At 43.1% G+C, this 26,573-nt stretch overlaps 1 protein-coding gene across 4 annotated transcripts in view; it reads right to left on the bottom strand.

The window, feature by feature from the left end:
• UBR3 (ubiquitin protein ligase E3 component n-recognin 3) overlaps positions 1-26,573 on the bottom strand; it is a 240,482-nt gene that overhangs the window by 11,005 nt on the left and 202,904 nt on the right. For all 4 annotated transcript variants that reach the window (XM_089779752.1, XM_089779753.1, XM_089779754.1 and 1 more), the window contains 4 exons: positions 12,637-12,761; positions 4,681-4,788; positions 3,419-3,544; positions 1,349-1,528 (listed from right to left, as the gene is read on the bottom strand). In XM_089779752.1, coding sequence (XP_089635878.1) covers positions 1,349-1,528; positions 3,419-3,544; positions 4,681-4,788; positions 12,637-12,761 — 539 coding nt within the window. The remainder of the gene's footprint in view (positions 1-1,348; positions 1,529-3,418; positions 3,545-4,680; positions 4,789-12,636; positions 12,762-26,573) is intronic.

Genomic DNA, 26,573 nt, shown 5'->3' with positions numbered 1-26,573 from the left:
TGCATCCAATGCTACGTCTGCAGCCCTGAGGCTGTCACATGAACTGTAGCTCTATGCTGACTAGGTCACGAGTGGTCCATGAGCCACAGGTTGAGAACCATTGCTCAAGAGCAACATGCTTCTTGCCTCCAAGAAGCTCATCATACTCTTATAAATGGCTTTAATAAGGATACAAACTTCCTACCAACTGCCTTTTGGAGCATAAGCCTTGTTTACATTATAATTGTGCCCCTGATTATAGCCATTAGTTTACAGACAGTGACACAGCTGCACCACTGCCAATTGCTAATACGGGCAGGCAAAGCTGCTACTTATATAGGTTGAACCTCTCTAATCTGGCACCCTCAGGACCTGAGCAGCGCTGAACCAGAGAATTTGCCAGACCACGGGAGGTCAATATTATCCAGCAGCATTACCACCATTTTCACTGCTTAGAACTAAATAGCAGCACAGAACACCACGAGCCAGGACTGGTGGCTATAAACAAACTTTATGAGATCACAGGAAACTTGGCCACACCCATGATAAGTGGACATCTGTCTGACTAAAATCATGCCAGACCTGGATGTTGCCAGACAAGAGAAGTTAAACCTGTACTGAAACTGCACAAAAACCGTAGGGTAAAGTCTGACACTGATGTCTAGGAACTTGCTTGATTTTCAAACAAATTGAGCATGCAAAAATTCCCGGTGAAGTTGATGGGAATTGCTATTTCCACTGAGATCAAAGGGAAATGTTAGATACTCAGTACATTTAAAAATCAGACAGATGCCTATATATTAGTTTCAGAGTCTAACTTTACCATCTCATTTTTAAAAAACTTGCCTAACATTTTTAAAGAGCCAATAATACATTACAGCTGAATCTATACCATTTTTGGCAGGATATCCACGGACGAGCACATAAATGTGAGGATCTTTCTGACAAATTACTGTTCTGTTTTTTCACAAGAGTTTATTATAAAACCTGAAAGAAGTCTGATTTGCAAAGTACAATCAAACAGCAGCTTCCAGTGTTCTTTTTCAAATATAAAAATGATATCAATTATTTTATCATCATGGCTCAATGATCAATTGAATGAAACAGATCTACCGAGGGCAAGAGAATTTTTTTGATAACCATTACAGTTCAAGATTTTGTAACAAAGTTGTACCTGCAAAATATGCAAGTGAAACATGCAAACACAATACACACACATCGTAGTTTCAACTAGGCACCTTGCTGCTTATTTTTACATAATAAATTTAAAGCGTAGCATTGCATGTATACACACAATGTAACTAGAATCAAGTAATTCCATTCTCACACATCAGCACTGTATAAAGGAGGCACATTTTTTTTTACATACCTTCACTTGTTCTGCATGTCTGTCTGAAAATGAAGCCAATTCTAAGCACCACTGTGATATCATGTTAAATGCTGGCACTGGCCAGTCAAGGCAAGAGGCACTGGTGAATTGATGTGGTGACTGAAAAGATGATGATAATAGACCCAGGCAGTTTGCAAGAACTGTAAATTCTTCATCTTCCTTTTAGACATAAAACAAAAAAAGACTTAGATCATTTTGTGTAATAAATTCAAAGCATAGCACTATTTGTATCAATGCCATATCAATTAATAGGTAAGAGACTTTATAGCTGACTTGGCAGAGCTTGTTTGGAATAAACAGCATTCAGAGGAATTTAAAGTTCATAGACATATACAGACACGCTCTAGTTTACCCAAAACATTCAGAGCTGGATTCTCCCATCCATCATGTTCACTTTGCACTATGGAAGCAATTGAAAGTGAATTTAAAGCAGCCAAGCATTCCCATGGGAGAATTTCCCCTGGTAGGGGATCTCTACTGGTGTGAAGCTAGAGGAAGTGACAGAGCCTCCCTCACCGCAGCCACCTCTTCAGGAACAAGGAGAAAGCACGGTGGAGTGAGGCTCTACTACACCTGATTCTCCACTAGGGTAAAATCCCTGAAAGACTTTATATCAGAGATGTACATTAAAGCTGCCCTGGAATGTGGGCAGCAAATGATGCCCATAAGAGATTAGCTTACATTTAGCAGACTTAAGACTGAAGTCTAGTTTAAAAGGAATTACTATGTTCTCTACAAATATACAACAGTTTTTAAGGTTACTTTGTGATGTATCTGAGAGGCAGATAAGGCCTCTGATGCTACAAATACACATGCACTTAATTTTAAACATGAGTAGTCCTGATAATTTCAAGGGAACTACTTACATGCTTCAAGATAAGTACATATTAGCAGAACTGAAACATAAGTTGATAATTGGAGAAAAGGAAGAAAACATAAAAAAAGGCCACAAATCTATGCAAAGCACATTGATATCATGGGAACTGAATGAATGGGAAAACAATACATAGAACAGGTGTAATGAGAAAAATGTGAAGTATTCATAAATGAAAGAGTATGCCCAAGATGTATGCCAGCCAGCAATAAGTATATGATTAGTAATAATTAAAAAAGACTGATGTAGACAGAGTAACCAAGGGTAACAGAGAAGAGAGTGCAAAGAATTAAATGACAGATTATGCAAGGATAAATTACAGAATGGAGTATAAAAATGGAAAGAACATTTAAGTAATGGAGCTTGAACAAAATATTATGCCAAAGTTTAGCACATTTTTCACTGGAACAACAGAAATAAGCAAAGGCTTAACAAATACAAGTTGAACCTCTCCAGTCTGGGGCTGGGAGAGGGATGGGGGACAGGGAAAGAAATACAAAGACTGTTGCTGTCATCAAGAGCTGCAGAAGGAAAGTATCTCTCAGCTAGTGGCAGCACTATATAGAAAGACTTACTGAGGAGACCCTTGCCAGAAGAGTGGTAGAATCAGGTCAAGATATACTGAGTCAATATAAATTGAAGAGCAATAGAATATAAAATTACTAGTAGGCTAGAAAAAGAATGATGAAGGGTGAGTTGAGTTGCAATCCAGGGCAGCCCACAGCTCTACCCATACTGCTCCTCACTAGAAAGAATAGAAAGTTATACCATGGTCTGTGATTTCACTCTACATTTTGTCTTTTTCATGCAAAAAAGACAATTCTGAAACTGTTCTGCTCACACAATCTCTGCTGGGCTTTTATGGGAGTTATGAAAATGAAAAGGAGGAAGTGTCTGGCATATAATATACTGCAAAGTTAGCAGTTCTTGTTACCATGACACCATCTACAAAAGTACATTAAATATAGTAAAACATTATCTAGAATCTTACAATGCATCTGAAGTCTTTCATGGGTCTCAGACATGAAGCACTGTTACAGCTATATACCTGCTCTAAATAATACAAAACATTGGACCTTTTCTCTTTTGGGGGTGGGGTAATACATGCTTCAATAATAATACATAAAACTTTCAATAAAAGAAACTGTGTCATTCTTCTTCATCCCCCATTGTACCTGACAACTGGGTAAATCCCCTCCGAAAAGATGATGTTGAAGAAGGCAAGTGATCCTGAGGAAAGGCAGGCAGAAATGCTGCAGATAACACTCTATCGACTCAGGAGACCAAGCACTAGGGCTAACCTAGAGTGAAAAGAGAGGTTATTAAATTCTGCTTTCCAAATTTTATGTTCCAAAGGCTAAGCATTCATTAATAATCTCTGGTGATTTTTTTTTTTTTTTTTACAAAAAAAAAATATATATATATATATAGTAACTGGGATATAGTACCTTCCAGTTATCTCTCTCAACTTTTCTCAAAAAGCTATTTCATACATAAAGCCAACTTTAACGGAAGCAAAGGCTTCTGGTTGGTTAAGAAACAAACAGCTCTTCTTCCCTCCCCCCAAAAAACCTAATTTAATATCAATCTTTTCAGATAGCTTTCCTAAAAAAAGAAGTCTATATAGGACATGGTGGGAAAAAGATTTAACTAGACAAACTACACTAGAGAAATGGGCTTTGATCTGAAAAAGAAGACCTTTATAAGTCTGTAGCACAAATTTTTTTTTCAATATACTGTTTCAATGGTCCTTGCACCAGTCAGGTTAAAATATGTGTACAACTTGAATGGGGATAAATGCTGGAAAAACTATAATGAGAGATTTTATGCATACAGTGGACATGTCCAGTCATTACAGAATATGAGGACATGAAGCATACCCAAATACTACAATTTGCTGGATACTTATTACCAAATTATTCTTTGGCGATCTCTCTAGGGCTAGAAGAATTCTCTCTCATCTGCTAAATTACTAATAGCCTCCCATTGGGAAAAAAAATAAAAAGCTCAACACTAGAGGAATGATTAAAAAATATATGGATGGTGGATGTTGTGGAAAAATGTACACATCAATAATGTACCCAGCAAAATAGAGGACATTAGATGCTTAGATACTTTGTTACCACTTAAGTCAGTACTCAGACAAAATGCATTCTCTGACTAAAAAAGCAGCATGCATGTCCAATATTTGATTATTAACATTTGATAGATACGTTTGGTTTAATGAAATAGAGTCAATGTTTCATTGGCTTTCATTCAGTTTAATAAAATCACCAGAAATAATGCATCCTGGGTGGTCTAAAGAGGCTCACTATAATGTAAGCACCTTGCTAAATAGAGATTTACTGACTACATTACTGCAGAATATTTCCAAAACATACAAAGGCTCAATTTGTTAACCTGTTAAAACTTTCTAAATAAAACAGTAAAACAATACCATTGCTAATTCTTCAATTTCTCCTTCCTCAAACATCTTCCCTTTAGAGAGCTCAGAAATCACATGACTGAGTAATGCTTCCCAAGACTTTTCTCCATTGGATGTATTCTGTGAATAAAGAAAAAGGAAGATTCAAATTGCATGTCATACAAAATAAGGAGAAAACTGTTTCTACAGAAGCTGCAAATGTGAAATACATTTCCTTTAAAGCAACACACACATTCTGAATCAAAAAGAAGAGATACATATGACATTGGAAGGATGATGTTTTAAGAACAAAAAAGTACCACATGACAATACTCAGCAAGTAGAAACTGAAACAGTATTTGGATAGTGAAAAGCTACTAAAATCAAATACATTTCAGATGGAATATATTTAGCATATATAGTGAGATCAAGTGGCAATTTTGAAACTGCAATTTGCTATAATGCATTAATTAAACTTAACCAAGAAATGCTTGCAATTTCGATATACTAAATGAGCAAGAAGCTACCAGAAAATGTAATGCTATGTAGAGAATGTATAATACCTGTTACAGACAGGAAAAAATTATTCAATGGAATTTTTTTTTTCAAAATCAGCCACTGAGCTTTGTGCCATAATAATCATGTGTTAAGTACACATATCATTACAGAAAACCCATGTGAAATAAGCAGCATACTTCCATATATGTTTTTTCAGAAATTACACCAAAATACACACACACAATAATATCAGATATAAACTTTAGTTCATGTAAGAACAGCATAAACATGATCAACAAAAAGAGAGAAAATGTTTCCAAGATAATTCTTTTTAAAAATACCAGAATGGATGAAGTGGCCCGTAATATATAAAACCTCTACCACACAATGTTGTATAAAAATTGACATTCATTTTCCTAGTGTACAACAAAATTAATCATCTCCATCAGTTTAAACTTACTACGGGTGAAATTCACCAAAGGGGCTAGGCAAACTGCAGTACATTAGGGTTCTTTGTGGGGCCTGCACAACATTTTGTTTACCATTGTCCTTGCACAGGGTTGCCACATTCTGCTGGTTTCCATCAAAGTAGGTTTTTTCCTGCTGGTATCAATAAATTGGCACTCATGTAAAGCAAGGCACATAAAGTGAGGAGCATGGTGACTGCACACAACATTAACTTTGAGAGTCGTGTGCTCTATCTGCATCCAATTAAAGTGCTCCTATGGTTCAGTCGGAACACCCTGCAAATACGAGGTACGCAAGCGCAGTTAGCAAAACTGCTCTAACCCGGGAGACCTTGGTTAGGACAATCTTGCAGCCTGTTGAGGTGAAGGAGAGGCATTCATGAGGCCCACTCACTAGTCTAGGTTGCCCACAGGCCTGCTATTGGGGAGCAGAGAAGAAAGGCAACAAGGGGTAACTACCCGAGAGTCCACTGATTCAAAAGGGCTGGGGCTCCATGCCATTGCTACTGCAACAGCTCTGGACCCTTTAATTGCTGATGGAGTGCTGCATGGTGCACTGTGGTGGTTCGAAGGGCTGGGGCAGGAGACATGGCATACTCTGGGCAGTGCTCAGAGCTGCAGAGCCCCTCCCCCACACCTTATCCAGGGGTCCAGCATGGCTGTCTACTCCCCTGGTTGCCCATCACTACTCTAAGCAAATGGCCTCCAATCTTTTTTTGTTGGATGCTCATGTGATGATTTGGCAAAGAGATATTTCTCTTTTCACCCTGTGCTCCATTCTCTCTATGACTCTGAATCCTATCATCTGCCCATTCACACTCTCAGCTATCCTTTCCAGTCTATTCTTCTCCCTGGTCTTCAATGTCTGTCATAACATCTTTTATTCTTGTTTTGCTCCCCTTTCACAACTGTTCCTCCTGCCTTACTCTCTTGGTTACTAAAAGGCTACATACAGCTTGCACAGCGATTATGGTTTCACTGGACTGGATTTCACGTAATCTCGTGGCTGAGCTCAGTAGGAAAAGGAGTAGAGAAATACACTTGACATTGAGCTACTACATGAACCTGTAGCCCTGCACACATGCCAGCTGTATTAAGCTATCTGCCAGAAACAGGGAAGGAAGAAAGGCTGCTGTCAGGAGCTACCAGAGATGATTCAGTTGCCTCTTCTGGATTATGTCTACTGGGGTATGTCTACACTACAGCACTAATTCGAACTAACTTAGTTTGAATTAGTTAATTCGAACTAAGCTAATTCAAATTAGCATGTCCACACTGAGTGGACCCTGAACTGAGGTTAAGGATGGCCAGAAGCAGTGCCTGCAGGGCATCAGATTAGGACTTAAGAGTGTGGAGCTGCTGCCTTAGGCTTGCCGAGGGCTGTGCTTAAAGGGACCCGACCCCCACCCCGGACAGACAGTTCTCAGGGGTTTCCCACTTGCAAAGCAGTCTTGGCTTGGAGTGCCCTGAGTGCCCACACTTGGCACATCACAGCACTCGGCCATCAGAACGGCTGCACTTGCTGCAGGCTGCCATCCGGAGGGGGGGGGTCAATCAAGGGGCTTCAGGAGAGTTTCCACCCCGAGGAGCCCGCAGAGCCAGTCCAGTCCTCCCAATCGGGGGCTTGTACCCCATTCCTCCCTCACCTCCTTCCACTTACCCCTTCCTAGCCCCCCTTCCTGATGTACAAAATAAAGGACACGTGTGGTCAAAAATAGAAACTCTCTTTAATGAACAAAACTCGGGGAGACTGGGAAAAGAAGGTGGGAGAGGGGAAGAGAGAGGGTGGGAGAGGGGAGGGCAACTAAAATGATCAGGGGTTTGGAACAGGTCCCATATGAAGAGAGGCTAAAGAGACTGGGACTTCTCAGCTTAGAAAAGAGAAGACTGAGGGGGGATATGATAGAGGTCTATAAAAGCATGAGTGGTGTGGAGAGGGTGCATAAAGAAAAGTTCTTCATTAGTTCCCATAATAGAAGGCCTAGAGGACACCAAATGAAATGAATGGGTAGTAGGCTTCAAACTAACAACAGAAAGTTCTTCTTCACAAAGCAAAGAGTCAACCTGTGGAACTCCTTGCTGCAGGAGGCTGTGAAGGCTAGAACTAGAACAGAGTTTAAAGAGAAGTGACATAAAGTCATGGAGGTTGGGTCCATGGAGTGGTATTAGCCAGGGGGTAGGAATGGTGTCCCTGGCCTCTGTTTGTGGAAGGCTGGAGATGGATGGCACGAGACAAATGGCTTGGTCATTGTCTTCGGTCCATCCTCTCCAGGGTACCTAGTGTTGGCCGCTGCCGGCAAACAGGCTACTGGGCTAGATGGACCTTTGGTCTGACCCAGTACGGCCATTCTAAGCTCAGGGCTCAGGGTCGGGGGTCTCAGTGGACCACCTTGATTTTCATGCCAACCTGCTCCTGGGTGGCCAGGCTGGCAGCTATCCTGCCCTAGACGGCCACTTTCCTGTGCCTAGTGCAGAGGTCGTGGATGAGGTCCATGATGTCTGCACTAGACCAGGCGGGCGCCCGCCTCTTGCGGACCTGGGCAGAGGCGGGAAGAGGCTGAGGGTTGGGTGGCAGCAGGTGGCCGGCTCGAGCCGTGCCAGGTGCAGGGTCTGCTGGCTGGGTGCTGGCAGGCTTGCACCTGGCGCGGGCACCGTAGCCAGCCCGTGCCCCTTTAAGGGCTCCGGGGCCGGGAGAAGGGCAGAAGAGTTTCCCTGGTGGTGCCCAGAGTGGCCACCAGGGAAAGCTGGGGAGGGCTAGCCCTTAATTCCAACACAGCCCTTAATTCGAACTAGTTAATTTGAACTAGGCGTTAGTCCTCGTAGAATGAGGTTTACCTAGTTCGAATTAAGCGCTCCGCTAGTTCGAATTAAGTTTGAACTAGCGGTTTGCATATGTAGCGCCTATCAAAGTTAGTTCGAATTAACTTTGTAGTGTAGACATACCCCTGAAGAGTGCAGGCTGGATTCAGCATCCAATGAATAGTTCTCTGCCTATCTCGTGCTCTTCCTAAAATGTGCTTCCTGTAGTTGGCAGGGTAGGGCGGGGGAAGAGAGGATATGTCAACCTTCTGGAATTGATATGGCTTCAGTTACCATTCGCTTTGATTCCCTACACAAACCACGAATAGCTGTCAGCAGCATGATGCCATTCAATGTAAAACTACTACCCACATAACGCTGTTAACATCCATCACACACAGGTGTGACAATGAAAATGCTAGCTTTTCTTTCTAGAAAACAAAAATATGCTACCAAAACATATTTTGCAGCATATGTCAAGTGGTTTCACCGAGTACCTTTAAAATGAAAACAAAAACAAAAACCTCTGCTACTTTATAAATCCATTCCCTGATCCATGAACATAATTTGCAGCCCTAAAGCACAAACTCCCTTATGTGCTAAAAAAGCTATTATTCTACCAGAGAGGAAAAGTCTTTGTATGTAGCAAACCGGACTCCAGTATGCCATCATTCTGTTTTCATACGATAAAATATTTCACAGTAGATAGTTGATGAACCATTTAACATGTATGTTCAGATAAAACCTGACCCATTCTACTAGCATTTTATGAAGAAATAAAAACGCTACCTACATTTATCAAGATGACGGTGAAAGAATATAAAGTGACAGCCCTCTTATCTACTTCAAGCACTTTCTATCACAGATTTACACCTGTAAAAGTATATCACTTTGGTCTCATTAAAATAAACAGAAAAGTGCACAGAACTCTTGCTAAAACTGTGGGTTTGAAATTTAACTCTTATTATGACAGTATCTGATGAAAAAAAACATTTATTTAACAATAATGCAGCATCATGCTACTGCAAAGTAGGCTCAAATATTAAATAGAGGATCAGACAAAATGAAATTGCCACTTAGCCCCTTCTGGACGTGCACTTAAAAGATGCTGGTGTAAGTGCTGACCAGCATGACCAATTTGTGATTACACAGATTACCAGATGACTCAGTTTCCTTGTAAATATTACAAATGGCAGGAAAGTGAGGAAAGAGGATTAACTGCCTGGCCCACAATATTACTAATTTCTTCCTCTGGCTGCTTGGTTAACTGAGCACCACAGATTGCATTTTGAGAAGACTGTGCATAGCTAGTGGATGAATAACTATGAACAAAACTAGAAAATTCCATATTTTCTTTGCTACCATCCTTTTTTATTTACTGAAATTAATATATTAGGCTAGCTCTACACTTGCAAGTTTTGGTGACAAGAGTGCTGGTGACAGGCAAAAGTCGCCAAAACTGAAAACTTGCCAAATCGGTTTTTCTGGTACATGTGCCATCAACACATGGCCACATCTGCAACTTCCTCATCATCAGAAAGAGTAAAGCATTGTGGGTATGCATCTCACAGTGTCTTACATCACTTTCACTTGCTAAGCCTTGTGGGAAAGTGCAACATAGTGCTAGGCATGAAAAATGTCCAGTTAGCTATCTCTTTCTTCCCAGACATTCCTGGATTCCCAGTTTACCATTGTACCAACTCGAGCAACTGTAGCAAAAAAACACGTATTCTAGCCTTCTGGCCCTTATCGTGAGCAGTGTGCAGAAGACATGATGCACTGCAACATACCTAACTATGGACCTACTAGTGGACAATAATGACTCATCAAATTGATACCTGGATTCATTAGACTCCAATTCAGATTAATCAGAATCGGAGGAAGATAAATTGATATATAATTTAGATATAGCAGACCTGATGTACTCAGGGGATTGTTGTTTTGGGGCTAGGGAAACCAACTCCAAGTGGTGGGACCATGTTGTCATGCAGGTGTTGGATGAAGACCAGTCGTTACAGAACTTTTGGATGCGTAAAGCAACCTTCCTGGAGCTGTGTGCTGAACTGGCCTCTGACCTGAGGCACAAATATACTGGAATAAGAGCTACTCTCTCAGTAGAAAAGCATGTGGCCATTGCTTTGTGGAAGATGGTCACTCCAGATTCACAACTGAAAGATAGCAATCAGTTTGGAGTGGGCAAGTCTACCACCTGGGCAATATTTCTGCAAGTGTGCATGGCAATAAATTATGTTTTGATGGACAGGACTGACACTATATGAATGATGAAGTGACTGGCTTTGCTGAAAAGGGCTTTCCTAATTGTGATGGAGTAACAGATGGGACATACATCCCCATTATAGCACCATCCCACCTTGCTGCAAACTACATCAATCATAAGAGGTACTTCTCCATCGTGTTTCAGGTGCTTGCAGATCACCATGGGTGTTTCACAGACACAAATGTGAGGTGTTGTGGAAAAGTGGATGATGCATGCATCTTCAGGAATGGTGGCATGTACAGGAGGCTGCATGCTGGCACTTTCTTTCCAGCCCAGAAATTTACAGTGGAGAATGTGGAAATGCCCATGGTGATCTTAGGTGATGTGGCCTATCCTTTGCAGCCCTGGATCATGAAGACTTACACAGGGCACCTGGATAGCAGTAAGGAGCTGCCAAATGGTGGTAGCTGAATGTGCCTTTGGCAGACTGTAAGGGAGATTGAGGTGTCTCTGTGGCAGGCTGGACCTTTAGAAGGATCATATCCTCCAGCTGGTGGCCACATGCTGTTGCTCACATGATTTCAATGAGAGTAAGGGTGAACTATTTCCTCATGGGTGGAGCACTGAGGTGCAGGGCTTGGACTCACACTCATAGCCACCACCCATTTCCTTGAGAAGAACCCATGAAAACCACCACACAATGTGCCACAGATACAGGAAATGGATTTAAATTTCCTGGAGTTTGCAGATGGGAGGGAGGCATCTCTTTACTTGTAAAAATTACGTGGCTGAAGGGCAGCCAAGTTCAAGGTGATGTCCAGAGTGGTTAAACAGAGCATTGTGGGATACATACTGCAGTCCAGTAAACTCAACCAAAATCCTACCTGGTACACACTGCATGATAGTCAACAGTGCAAAGACAAAAGTCCTTTGTGGAACTGGAAGTTTGTTGTTGCAAAAGAGGGCCATATATCATGACATCTGTTGCACTGTAATGTGGGGACACAGTGGTTTTGTCACCCAAAGGCAGTTTTTGTCGAGAAGCATAGGTAAGGCCTAAGACTGACACCTGGTACATCTAATGGGACTTCAATTTTATAGAGAGAATACTCTATGCTATTCCATTCCACTGTAGCTAGCTACAGAATCCATTTTCTAAAAAAGTCTTAGTGTCAGTCTCTAAATCAGTTCTTCATTGATGGCAAATTGTGAAACTTCCCAAATCTATTTCTATATTATAGAGTCTTTATTAGATTTTCATTATCATTCAAATACATAAAATCTCACACACACACACACACACACACAAAAGAATAAGAAGGACTTTCTGTTCTTGACAAGCAGAAGAATTATCAGTGCTCCTATCAGAAAAGGACTGATATCACTAGATACAGAGGCAGTATGTAAGCTTTTGAGCACAACTCTACAAATCTGTAATATAACAATACTAGAATTTTAATGTATCACAGGAATAATTACTTATGCCAAAACATGTAATAGAGTTCACTGAGATTAAGCTAACACAAAACAAGTCTGACTCGTTACTTACAGAGTGGTAGAAAGAGAGATGAAATTGTAATGATGCTTGGCTAGGGATGTGAAAGTGTAACCACATACACAATTAACCTATGAGCCTGGGCTTATCGGTTAACGTTCATAGTTACACGGTACACATAGAGAGCTGCATCCCCCTCTCCCACCAGCCTCTGATACAGAGGCAGCAGCACAGGGTGGGGGGGAAGGGAGACGGAGGGGGGGGGAAAGCAGGAGCTGGTCTGCATGGGGAGCTGGCTTAAAAGCTGCTCTCCACATGCACCAGCTCCTGAGGAGCCAGCTGCTCCCTGAATTTTTCAGCATTTACATGATTATTTAATTAAACACATTTTAACATACCTATGCTAGGTGACATCTATTCATTAAGTTTACCATTGTATTGATACACTATACTAATAAATGTTTCACAAGTTAACAAACAACTGTACCGATATGTAGTTTTAACTGACCAACCTTTTTCAGAGCTCCAGAGTTCTTCCACACCACCCTGTCTTCAACACTGCATTTTACAGAAAATGCTGCCAGAGCTTGGGTATACAATAATGTAAAAAGCACCTTTACAATGCAGGTAAAGTGTTCTATAAAGTAAACAAAGAGTTATTGTATTTCACATTTTTTAAACCATTACTTCAACTGATTTTAGACAAACTACACAATCTCTTTCAATTTTCAAACATAATGTTTCTTAAAAGCATAGTGAATTCTGTATGAAAAAACCCCAAACTCTCTCAGCCTGCAGAGTCCTAGAGGCCATGCTCCAGACCAAGCCCAGAAGTGTACACAAAAGTGAAAGTTAGGGATGTAATAGTGTAGTCGATTAAACGATTAGCCAATAAGCAAAACCTTATTAGTTAATGCTATTGACTACATGCATTCCCCTTCTCCCCCCCGCCTGTAATTTTTTTAGAAGGCTGGCCAGCAGCCTGGCTCAATCCTGGCTGGCACCAGGTCCCAAGAGCTACCTCCACTGTGGCACTGGTATTTTAGGAGCCGGTGGACAGGCAGCCTGGTTCAGTCCCTGCTCATGCCTGATGCTACCCCTGCTGCAGCTCTGCATTAAAAGTATTTTAGGAGCCAGGTGGGCAGGCAGCTACCCAGGATCCAGCATGAGCCAGAACTGAGTCGGGCTGCCTGCAGATCAATTGTAAAAAGTAAGTTCCCACCATCTTCCCCTTTCCTACTTCAAGTCAAACCAGTCCCATACTAAGGGGACAGTCTTCCATACTAGCATAAACGTAGCCCTGATTCATATTAAAAATAATGGAAATTAGGCATTTAAAACAAGTGTCCATTTTTGTCTTTTTGTTTAGTAAATGCTCACAAGAAATCCATACACAGACAAAAACTGCAATCTTCTGAGCTTCTCTTTTCCCCTAAGGCTCCATTGTCATGGTGTTTCCACCTCCAAAGACCAGCCTTCTTTCATTCGTGTCAGGGAGGAAATCCACAGTTTAAAGAACAACATATGTAACCCCCACAGTTTCTGCATGTGGTTCACTGTACCATGTAGTAGTGCTTAGACCACTTACAGACAGAGAGAATGACTTTACTCTACAGCCTTAGCTGAGAATCAGCTGGCTTTTAGCTCAAGCCGTAGAGGCTAATGCACTAAGCTCCAGAGGTCTCAGGTCCGGTTTTGCCTGTTGGAGCTACACATGCACATTTGCACATAGTTTTACATATCTGCATCTAACACAAAATGTATTCTATTCTAGTTTAGGATCAAGCTCAGGTTCTCAATTCTGATCTTCTATGTGGCAAGACAAAGATTTGAGCCAGCATGAGACTGAATATTAATTTTACATCATGAAAGGGTAAATGAAAAAAAATATAACTTCAAGAGACTCTCCTCTGTCATGATGCCTATTGAGAACAACTCGGGAGGTGGCTTTCCTTAGAGTTTCTCATGCACCTGTTTTAATTATTTTTTAAACAAACTCAAAACAGCATTCCTAGGATCAGATTGCATATGCAAGCTATAAATGTTACACTTGTCTTCCACCTCCTTGTCATTCACTTCTATTCTACACCCAACTGTAATGTCTTGACTTTGCTAAATTACAAGGTCTTTGGAGTAATGGTTATAAGTGTGTACAACATACTGAAGCCACAGTCCAGTTTGGAGCTCTGGGCTTTACTGCAGCACAAAAAAATAACAATGATTATAGTGACACTATGGTATAACTACCATATAGATTAACTATAAGCTTTTTGCATGTCCATTTTAGGCATTATTATTACTGCTCAAATTAAAGATCTATCATATCTCTGTTGCTCTACTTACAAAATACTTGCATTGTTTGCATTAACAGTAAAAGATAAATTTTTTCTGATGTGTAGAAATTTTAGCAGAATTGCTTTCAGAACCAATTTGAATTACTTGGTAATGCTAAAATATTTATGTTAAGAATTTACAATTGGCAGAAAATGTGATTTGTATAATATACAGCAGCAAAGTAAAGATAAATGTTACATAATATACTTCAGTCCATATGCAATGCAGAGATCCTAGCAGTACTGGTAGGTTTAGGGGAACTAGCAGCCTTTCTTTCATAAACTCGGTTTCTGCACAGGCTTTAGCATAGGCTGTGTAAATGGACACTCAAGTATTTTGAGCCCAAAATGATGATGTTGTTTAACAGACTATTTTAAAAATCCAATAGAAATCATTGTGAAAAGCATTTCTTAGCAGAGTTGAAAACCCAAATCTCACAACAAAGTCACAATAATACATAACTACCTTCCTCCTAGGCAATAGCACTGCACTCTATTTTGTTATGAAAACACCAGAATGCAGTAGCGGATCTCATCAGCACAGAAGTTACTAATAGCACATCAGCTCAGCATTCTTCTGCCACTGGTTCCCAATAGAGCCTGATATTAAGTTGAAGATCTGTATCCTGATCATTAGAGCATTTAACAGCTGAACACAGGATACCTAAAATATCATTGCACCCTCAGGGACCAGATCTGCCTTCGATGAGGCTCTACTCTTCTGGTATCAGCCTCACAGGCAAAGCCCATCTGTGCAGAAATAAGGGCTTTCCTAGGGTTCTACACTATGGAATGTAGAATTCTCCACTGTAGAAGCTAAGGAGAACCACAAGCCACACTATAATGTGATACAAGTGCAAGAGTTATTTTTTCAACCTTGCATTTTCTAAGAACAGCGTTTATCACATACTTTTAAAAACCACACATGCACACTAGTAATATAGTTTTGCCTAGGAGTAAGGAGCAGTACAGGCAGTCCCCGAGTTACGCGGATCCGACTTATGTCGGATCCGCAGTTACAAACGGGGATTTTCTCGCCCCGGAGGACTGGAGCGGCGGGACGCCTGGTCCTGCCGCCCGCCTTCTCCGGGGCGAGAAAAGCTGCTCCCCGTCTCCCTGGTCTGCTGGGAGAGCCAGCAGACCAGGGAGACGGGGAGCAAAGTGGAGGAGGACCCGGGCCGGACCCGCGGCGCTGGTCTGGAAGCGCCGCGGGTCCGGCCCGGGTCCTCCGCCACTTTGCTCAGCGTCTCCCTGGTCTGCAGACTAGGGAGACACTGAGCAAAGCGGCGGAGGACCCGGGCCAGACCACGGCACTTCCAGATCAGCGCCGCGGTCCGGCCCGGGTCCTCCGCGGCTTTGCTCAGTGTCTCCCTGGTCTGCAGCGTCTCCCTAGTGCCCCCCCCCCCAGCAGACCAGTGAGACGTGGAGCAAAGCCCGGGGCCTGTGGTAGAGCTGGTGGGGCGCTGCCAGTTGGTCCCGCAGCACCGCTCCTTGGCGCTACTGGACCAACCCGGCAGCACCCCAGCTGCTCTGCCCCAGGAGTCCTGATTCAGCCGCTGCTGATCAGTTTCAGCAGTGGCTGAATCAGGACGCCTGGGGCAGAGCAGCTGGGGTGCTGCCGTGTTGGTCCAGTAGCGCCGAGGAGCGGCCGCGCTACTGGACCAACCCAGCAACACCCAAGCTGCTCTGCCCCAGGCGTCCCCAAGTCAGCCGCTGCTGAAACTGACCTGCAACCCAGCAACACCCAAGTTGCTCTGCCCCGGGGTTCCTGGAATCAGCTGCTGATCAGTTTCAGCAGCAGCTGACTTGGGGACACCTGGGGTTCTCTTAAGTTGAATCTGTTTGTAAGTTGGAACTGGTGTCCAGATTCAGCCGCTGTTGAAACTGATCAGTTTCAGCAGCGGCTGAATCTGGATGCCAGTTCCGACTTACATACAGATTCAACTTAAGAACAAACCTACAGTCCCTATCTTGTACGTAACCCGGGGACTGCCTGTACAAGGAGAGGAATGAAGAGGAACTGCATTTGAGAGACATTAGTCTCCTTGATTTATTTAATAATTCTAGAAGGATCTAAAATACAGCTTTGGGTGCTGTGTAATACCATAAATAGAATAGGGAATGTAACTAATTTTAATGGATTGGAGAATGAATTAAATAAAGCAGTCTAATTTTCTCTCCAATGTGAGTGAAGTACACCAGGTCAACAAACATCATAAAGGCTAAAAATAATATTAATTTTTAAATAAGTATTTTAATTCTAATAAAGCTATTGTTACAAAGAGCTTTTTATAGAATATATTTTTTATCTTGAAAGTGTCTTGTAAAAGGTCCTTTCCTTGATTCCTATTGAGTCCCCTTTGCTTTGTTTTCTTGTACAATAGGAAAAGAAGACTTCTCTACACTCTTTAAAATGATAGGAAAGGCTCAAGCATCTTGCATTCCACTAATCCCCGGCAAGTGTAACAGATCCTAATGGGCTCTTGCAACCACCAAAATTTAAAGCTGTCCCAAGGCTGTTAGAAGAATGTAAGTGCTGCATTTAAATTACTTTTCAGTTGCCCCCTCTGCTCATACTATTCATAGCTTTCTAGGATCTGAGGGTATGTCGCCACTGCAGAAGGGGTATGTGTCAACCAGCCCTAGTAAACAGATGAGCTAGTGAACACTGTGCTGTTGTTGGTGGCATGGGTTAGCCATCCCAAGAACAAGCCTGCCTGGCTCCAATGGCTAGCCAGTACTACGAAATCCTGATATTTTTGGTGCTCTAGCTCAGTGGCTCCCAACTTTTTCTAGCATACGGACCCCTTTTCAATCAATTAAAATATTATGTACACACCTCCTCCCCAAGCAATATAGCTGTGTGGTAAGCAACATGGGCGGAGGGACTCACTGGCTGCCGGTATGGAGATTCTCAGTTTCCAGCTTTCAATAGACCCCCTACAGTACTGTCACAGACCACCAGGTTGGAAACCACTGCTCTAGCTGAAGCAGAGCTACGCTAACACATGCCTGTCTAATGGGGCTAGGAGACACATTTAGCACCTGCAGTACAGAAGCAGCAAATTTTAGTCAAGAGATATTTAGGGTATTTACGATTCCATTCTAACATAACTAAATTCAGCCACTGTATTTAAGTAGGTTTTAATGTGGTTATGCTTTTTGTATTTTAATTGAAAAAATTGATAAAAATAAAATTTACAGATCAGGTTTTTCACAATATGAACGTTAGGCCCTTTGGGAATCCAACACCATCTACCCACCCTCATTGAAAAGACAGAATGTGTTTGGAGTGGAGTATTTACTTTAAACAAGATATTAATAGCTACTATTTTTTTTGTTGCATATTAGGAATAAAACAAAATCATTTTCAGGGGAACATTACAGGCAGTCCCCGAGTTACGCGGATCCGACTTATGTCGGATCCGCAGTTACGAACGGGGTTCCTCTCCCTGGTCTGCTGGAGACCAGGGAGAGGAAGCAAAGCGGCGGAACACGTGGGCAGCGGACAGGGCTGTCCGCTGCCCACGCGCTCCGAGGCTTGGCTCTGCTTTGCCCCTCCCCCCCCGGTCTGCAGACCAGGGGGAGGGGGAGGGGGAGGGCAAAGCAGAGCCAAGCCGCGGAGCGCCCGGCCAGCTGACAGCCCAGAGCGTCTGGGCTGTCAGCTGGCAGCGCGCTCCGCGGCTTGGCTCTGCTTTGCCCTCCCCATCCCCCTGGTCTGCAGACCAGGAGGAGGGGGGGGGCAAAGCAGAGCAAAGCTGCGGAGCACGCGGGCAGCGGACAGCCACGGCGCGTCTGGGCTGTCCCGCTGCCCCCGTGCTCCGTGGCTTTGCTCCAGACACCTGTGGTACAGCAGCTGGGGCGCTGCCAGTTGGTCCCGTAGCGCCGCTCTGGGCGCTACTGGACCAACCGGGCAGCACCCCAGCTGTTCTGCCCCAGGCGTCCTGATTCAGCCACTGCTGGTCAGATTCAGCAGCGGCTGAATCAGGACACCTGGGGCAGAGCAGCTTGGGTGCTGCTGGGTTGGTCCAGTAGCGCCGAGGAGCGGCGGCGCTACTGGACCAACCCAGCAGCACCCCAGCTGCTCTGCCCCAGGCGTCCCCAAGTCAGCCGCTGCTGAAACAGACCAGTGGCTGACTACAGGAAGCCCCTATCCCGGGCTTCCTGGAATCAGCCGCTGATCAGTTTCAGCAGCAGCTGACTTGGGGATGCCTGGGGTTCTTAAGTTGAATCTGTATGCAAGTCAGAACTGGCGTCCAGATTCAGCCGCTGTTGAAACTGATCAGTTTCAGCAGCGGCTGAATCTGGACGCCAGTTCCGACTTACATACAGATTCAACTTAAGAACAAACCTACAGTCCCTATCTTGTACGTAACCCGGGGACTGCCTGTATACATTAACATTATGTATTATGTAAATATAAAATGAGAATAGAACACTGACTAAACTATCCAGACAGTGTGTCTTTTTATTTAACTGTATAGCAGATTAAGGTGAAATACAAGTGCATACAAAAATCATCCCATTTATCTTTAATATATCTTTATGTAACCTACATTGAAGTCCACTCAAAAATAGAGTTTATAAAGGAAAGGCTGGCAGACTCCTAATTTTAGCAGTACTGTGGTAAGTCGTTTATTGATACCTTGACATGTTCCTTTTTATTCTGTCATTTATATCAAATTAAATGTCAAATGCTGGACGGGAACAACTGCAAGTAAAAGAACTTGCTGAGTAAGCAAATTCAAAGGAAAAGGTTAGCCATTCTGCATAAATTGGAAAATCACTTAACCTAAATAAACCTTTTTCTTTCACTGAAACTTAAACAGATATTTGAAAAAACATCCAAACAAAGAAAGGCAGTATTACAATTCAAGATAATCCATGAAAGGCCACCAAAACCCTGTGTATAGTGTAGAAATGGAAATATTTACTATTCAAGCCAGGACTCTTTCTCTGTTTATTCAAGATACTTATCCAGTGATGAAAGATTAATATTCACCTAAGGTGCTGCTTGATAACCACCCACCCACCCACAAAGTTGAGACATTGAAAATACTGGCCCCTGTATAGTGCCAGAGGGGGATTCAGGCTATAAATGGCCAATGGAGGCAAACATTACCTCCCTTATGAAGTCATATACTGTTGTATATCACAAGAAATGGCTCCTGGGCAAGCAAAGAGGGTGGGGGGATGTCACTGACATGCTACAAATCACTTAAGCTTAGAATGGCATAAGTTAGAGTAGCTCCCGGATGCTTTCACAGATGCTCATGTTGAATTGGTGAAGAAGTAGGAATCTATAAACAGTTCTCTGTTGTTCCAAGCCCACCTCATTCCTGTGGCAAGCAGAGGCTGAGATGAACAGAGAAACAATTGAGCTCCACTTTTTGGATATTCAATAGGTTGTGCTCTTCTTTCAGTCTCTTGACCAATGTCCTTGCATATTATTAGAAGGCATTGCATTCTCAAAGATATAATCTTTTAGGCAATATCTGCAAAGGATTGCCCTGGCTTGGTCACTAATAGGGCCCTACTAAACTCACAGTCCATTTCCTGGGTCATAAGGTTTAAAAAAATAAATTTAATTTTTTCTGCTATTTAAATCTGAAATGTGCTGTTATAATTTTAGGGATCCTTACCCAAAAAGGAGTCGAGGGGGGGCATAAGGTTATTGTAGGAGTGGGGGAGGCTGCAGCACTGCTACTTTTATTTCTGTGCTGTTGCTGGCAGTGTGTTGCCTTCTCAACTAGGAGCCTGGAGAGCATGGCAGCACAGAAGTAAGAATGACACACTATGGTACTGCCATTCTTACTTCTGTGCTACTGCTAGCAGTGTGCTACCTTCAGAGCTGGATGCCCAGGCAATAGCTGCTCTGTGCAATCACCCAGCTCTGAAGGCAGCACAGAAGTAAGTGTAGCAGTATCTCTGTGCCCCTGCCACTCCCTTTTGGGTCAGGAGCCCCAATTTGAGAAGAGAGGGTTACTTGTGCGGTAATGGAGGTTCTCCAAGATGGTTGTCCCTGTGGATGTTCCACCTTAGGTGTCTGTGGCGCCACTAGTCAGAGATTTTAGGTAGAAGTGCTTTCGGTAGGCTGCATAAGTGGAGCAGATGGCACACGTGGTAATGCTTCTCTGTGTGTGCAGCCTGCCATCTCTTTAGTTCCTTCTCAGATCCAGAAAGCATTTATGTCTGAAGCAGAGGTGAGGAACCATCTTGAAGAACCTCCATTACTGTACAAGGTGAGTAACCCTCTCTTCTTCGAGGAGTGTCCCTGTGGGTACTCCACCTTGGGTGACTATGAAGCAATACTCATGTTCAGAGGCGGATGCTTCTGCTGGTCACTAACTTGGAGAGTAGCTAGGACTGTCTGTCTGAAGCGAGTGATGTGGGACTGGTAAGTTTCAAGAGCACAGTTCTTTGAAAACCTGTGAACTGAGGACTATGTTGCAGATCTACAAATGTCCATAAGAGTATACTGTGCAGGTAAGCTGTAGAAGCCACTATAGCCCTCGTAGAGTGTGCACGTAGCTGCAATGGAGGGTCCCGGACAAAGGTGGAATAAGCCAATCTGATGCAGTCCTCTATCCACCTGGATAACCTCTGGGTAGAAATTGGCATGCTCAGGGACCTCTCTGTGGTGGATATGAATAACCTTGGTGACATGCATATTTGTTTAGTTCTGTCCAAATAAAATGCAATCACCCTGTGGATATCCAGCGTGTGCCATGCAGCCTCCCTACTGTGCGTGTGAGGCTTCAGAAAAAAAAAAAAAAAAAACACCCCACAGGAAGTTTATGGGTTCATTGCAATGAAAAGAAGTTGGGACCTAAGGGAGGAATTTTGGGTGTGGACGAAGGACTACCTTGTACTGTGAAGGAGGGGGAGGGGGGTCTGTTATCAGTACGCCAATTTCACGCATCCTCCTGGCAGATGTGACAGCTACCAAGAAGGTTCAAATGGTTTGCAGATCAGAGCCCAAAGCACTAAATTAAGCTAGAGCCAGAGGCCTTGTGGGTAAGTGTTCTGTATACCCTTTAGGAAGCAGTTGGTCATTGGGTGGGTGAAAACAGATTTGTCGCCAACGGACAGATAAAAAGCTGTTATGGCTGCAAGGTGAACCTTTAGGGAACTAAAAGAGAGCCCCGAATTTTTTAATTCTAGCAGATATTCTAAGATGGTAGGGTAGTGGTACTGTTGATGGATTTAAACATTTTTGTTCTATCCATAATGAGAATCTCCGGCACTTATATACATATGATATTCTGGTTGTTAACCTGCGACTGTTCAATAAGATTTGTTTGACCAGATCAGTGAACCTTGTTTCACTGAGGTGAACCACGGCTGGAGGTGAAGCATTTGTAGGCATGGATGATGAACTCGTCCGCTTTCTTATGTGAGGTGGTGAGGGAGCAGTGGGAGTTGCCATGGCCTTCTCTTGGACATCTGATGCAGGTAAGTGTACCGTGTCTGCCTGGGTTATGCTAGGGTGATGAGAATCACTGTGGCTGTGTCGAGTCTTATTTCGTTGATTACTCGATGAAGGAGCAGAATTGGGAAAAATGTGTAGAGAAGCAGTGTGTTCCACGTTATTTTGAACACATCCCCAAGAGAGTGTAATGCCAGATAATATTGTGGACCCTTTTTGTTGGCACTGGTTGCAAACAAGTCCATTGTCAGAAAGCCCCAGCGAGTGAATGGCTGATGGAGGACTTTGGAGTCCATTTCCCATTTGTGATTGGAGTTAAAATTCCAGCTGAGGTCATCTGCTGTGACATTGTTCTTACTCAACAGGTATGAAGCTTGCCGGTGAATGTTGTGTGTGATGCACCATGTCCAGAGACAAACAGCCTCCCTGCATAGGCAATTGGATTGGACAGCTCCCTGCCTGTTGATGTAATGCATGGTTGATTGATTGTAAAGATCTGTACTGTGTTGTTGTGTATAGGTTGCAGAAAGTGCTGGCATGTGTAAAATACCGCTCTGAACTTGAGTATGTTTATGTGTAGGCTGGATTCCTGTGGAGACCACTGTCCCTGTGTTTTGAGGGAACCTGAGTGTGCTCTCCAGTCGAGGAAATGCATCTGTTGTGATGGTCACGGACGATGGATGCTTGTAGAAAGGGACTGCAATGCACAGGTTTCTTGGGTCTATCCACCAGTCCAGGGATTGCTTGACCCGGACTGTGACTGAAACTAGTTTATTGATATTGTGGAAACGTGGTCTGTATGCAGTCCTCAGCCACTGTTGCAAAGGTCTCATGTTCAGTCTGGCATATGGAAGTGGCCGCTGCCATGTGCCCTAGCCACTGGAAACATGTCCTTGTGGAGATTTGTGGACCTCATCTCAGCAGTTCAATCCAGTCCACAAATCTCTGCAAGGAACCACTGTTGAGGCAGAGAGGCCATAACCTCTATGCAATCCAGGTGGGCTGCAATAAATTCTATTGTTTGAACTGTTGGAGTTTGCACTTGGACATGGTCTGGAATAGTGATCTGGTTAGAGAAACTGACTTCTGCTTTTTGACTTGTGCATGATCTGATCAGGCAGTTGTCGAGGTATGGAAATATTGAGACTCCTTGTCTGTGGAGGTGAGCGGTGACCACAGCAAGCATGTTCAAACACACCCTTGGAGCTGTGGAGAGTCTGAAGGGAGGCACTGTGTACTGGAAGTGTGCATCATGAACTGCAAACCTGAGGCATTTCCTGTGTGCTGGTTGAATGGACACATGGAAGTAGCATCTTGGAGGTTGAGAGTTGATAACTAGTATCCTTTGTTTAAGGCAGGGATTATTGTAGAGAGGGTGACCATCTTGAGCCATTGTGATTGTATATAATGGTTGAGCATTCTCAGGTTGAGGATTAGTCTCCATCCTCCCGACTTTTTTATTATGAGAAAGTAATGGGAGTAAACCCCTTTGCCTCTGTAGCACTGAGGCACAGATTCGATAGCTCCCAGATGGAGCAGGTGGTTGAGTGGGGATAAATGAAAATGGGATACAGTATCTGCCCTTTATAATATCCAATACCCATCTGTCCATCGTGATAGAGGACTACTGGGAGTAGAAGGGAGCCAGATGTCTGCAGAATAACTGGTAGGGATGTGGTTGCTTTAAACAGAGGTGCATTATACCTGACTCTCGACCTGAACTTCAAAATGTTTGCCTCAAAATCGAGGACTGAGATGTAGATGGCTGGTCAGGAGTCTGTCTAGGAGTTGTTTGGCATTGCCTCCTTCTGTTGTCATTGTGCCTCTGTGGTAGGCTAAAAGGCATCGGTTTGCACCTCTGTGTAAAATATCTTCACTGCTTGCATTCTGTTGCAGGTACATGAATGCCAAGTGTCTTCAACCTGGCGTAGGAATATTTCAGTGAATGGAGGGACGACGAAGAGGAGGTCCTCCCCACTGTGACTTGCACTTTCTGGGGAAACCAGGATAAATGGAGCCATGAGGCTCTCCATTACCACAGCTGTTGCAATGGAGTGGGATGCAGTGTCAGAGGCATCCAAGTCAGCTTGTAGAGCTGTTCATGATATTAGAGTCCCTTTGTTTATATTAGCTCTGAACTGGTCTTTCTTCTCATCTGGAAGATTTCAATAAATTGCGAAAATTGCTCAAAAATGTGGCGTGTATATTTTGTGAACATCACCATGTAGTTCGAAATTCAGAGTCAAAGGGAAACGGAGGAATAGGCCTTCTTTCCCATGAGGTCCAGGCGCTTGTTATAAGGGGTGATTCTGGCAACATTCTGTTTACCTCTTTGACTAACTGCACCCATCACAAGGGAATTTGGTGATGGGTGTGAGAACAGCACCCTGTAGTACAACATAGTATTTACGGTCTGACCTCTTACAGATTGGTGGGGTTGTAACTGGTGTCTGCCAGATCACTCTGGCAGGGTCCATAGTGGCTGGGTCCACTGGATGCCAGCTTAGCAGAAGCGGAAGCAGGAAACATGTAGGATGCTAGTTAACTTGTTCTGGGTTTCAGGGAGGCTCAGTAGGGAGATTTCCAGCACATCTGCAACCCTCTTGTACAGTTCTTGAAATAAATGAAAATCATCTCTTGCTTTGGGAGGAGGGGGCATCAGGGGTCATCAGGCAACAAAGATGATATGTATGTGGATTTTGGGGGAAGAGGCAGAAATTTCCTTATCACTAGAACATGGTTCATCCTCCTCTTGGCATGCAGACCTGTCAAGGGAAGGTATCAACATGGCCCTTGATGGAACAGAGGTTGTGCCTGCTGTGGTTGCTGGGCTCTGTAGGGTACCTAGGGGTCTCAGTAGGGCCAGTTGACTGGCAGTGGCACTGGAGGTGGTAACCATTGTGGTGGGTGTCGTTGAAGTGCTGCCTGTTGCTGAGGCTGCTTTGGTGGAGAATACCTAGGTGTGGTGGTGCTGATGAGAGGCTTCTCATCTTCATCGCTAGACAATGGGGGGGGGGTGCTGAGCATGCAGGAGTGGAGTGAACCCGCTAGACATAGGTGTACAGTCTGTACCAAATAGCGGGTCATCAGCACAGATGTTACTCGCAGCTCTTCTGCTGTGGTGAAATGCTGCTGTGCCAAGGGTGGTATGGCTGCTACTTGCGGTGCCAGCGGTGCCACATGCAGGGTCATCAGTGCTGTGTGCTTATGCTTTTTCAGTGCCAGAAGTGGCATGGGTGCTGATGGCACCAAGTGAGATCTTGGCTTCTTCGGTGCCTCAGGGGTCATGAAATTGGACTTTTGCCTGTCAGATGGTATTATCATCATGCCTATTTGACAGATGGGACACTAAATCACAGAGAAAGTTAAGTTCAAAAGTGTCTACCAACTGTGGTTGTCTAACTCCATGCATCCAGATCCTGATTTTTCAGAGTACTTAGCATGTATATGATATTTATATGTTCAAAGCAGAGTTCTCCTTGACTTTATTACAGCTTTGAGTCAAATTTGACCATGCAGTCTCAAGTCAGGCACCCAGGAAATGTGAAACTTATGGTGAGTGAAAAGTCTGGCTTATGTGATATGCCCAACAATAAGAATACTATGGCAAAAAAAGGGACAGAATGCAATTCAAAAGAATATCATTCAATTCCTTATGCACAAGACCATCTTTTCTGTTTCTGCAGTCTCCTACTACATACATTATATAGCTGTCTACTTATACAACAAGCATGCCAGGGCTTCTACAGACTACATCATTTACTACACAATCTTGAAACATTCCACAAGAACTGTCTATTTTGTGTACTGTATGATGGCTGCATAAATGCTAGCTCAAAAGCACAAAAAATTGTGTTTTAAAACAGCAATATATTTCATCTCACATTGTAAAGATGAATTCACAATACCCTGAACATATAAAAAGTACTTTAATCTTAATCACAATGCCAAGCATGTCAAGCACATATTGGCTCTGCCCATCTTAGATTTTTTAGGTTTTTAAAATTCACAAACTGTTTCAGCAAATGAACATGATTTATTTTGTAGGTCATACTACATAGCAGGTGCACTCTACAAATACAACGTGTACCCTCTTACTCCTCTCTTAATAAACTGATGTGACTAGAGCCTGCAAATGTTCTGGCCTCCACTATTCAGCCTCTATAATAAAACACTTACTGGGTCCTTTTTTTTAAATGATGGATTCAGATCAATTTTCACTCTCTGAATGAAGAGATTGAACAGTATGATGATATTATTTTACCTTAATCAATGTAGGAATGAAAAAGATACCAATACAGTACAACAGTTAATAAAGTAATTAATGCAATTCCCAGAGCTAGACTTTAAGGGCAATATATGAAGTTTAGAGTCTCCCTCTGAAGTGCTAATGTTCTCAAAGAAAACTATGATTGAATCCCAGAAAGGGATCTGAAGCTAGAAAGATTAATTGACACATTAAATACTTGAAGAATAAGGCAGCAATAGTTTACCCCAGGAACAATAATCAACTGTACAAATATTTTATGACTTTAAAATTGTCTTTGCTCTTCAAAGAAACGGTATTGCAATTAGATGCAATGGGAGCATAAAATCATCTCTGGCAAAAAAATTAGGAAAAAAACTTTATGTATTCTAAATATAGATTTTCTGTTCTTACAGCTCAGAAACTCCTGGGCCTAGGTTA

This window comes from Pelodiscus sinensis, chromosome 7 (assembly GCF_052426305.1).
Source record: "Pelodiscus sinensis isolate ZL-2025 chromosome 7, ASM5242630v1, whole genome shotgun sequence".
In the NCBI taxonomy this organism is placed as follows: domain Eukaryota; kingdom Metazoa; phylum Chordata; order Testudines; family Trionychidae; genus Pelodiscus; species Pelodiscus sinensis.
The sequence above is the reverse complement of the archived record's forward strand: the minus strand, read 5'-3'. Positions and strand labels throughout refer to the sequence as shown.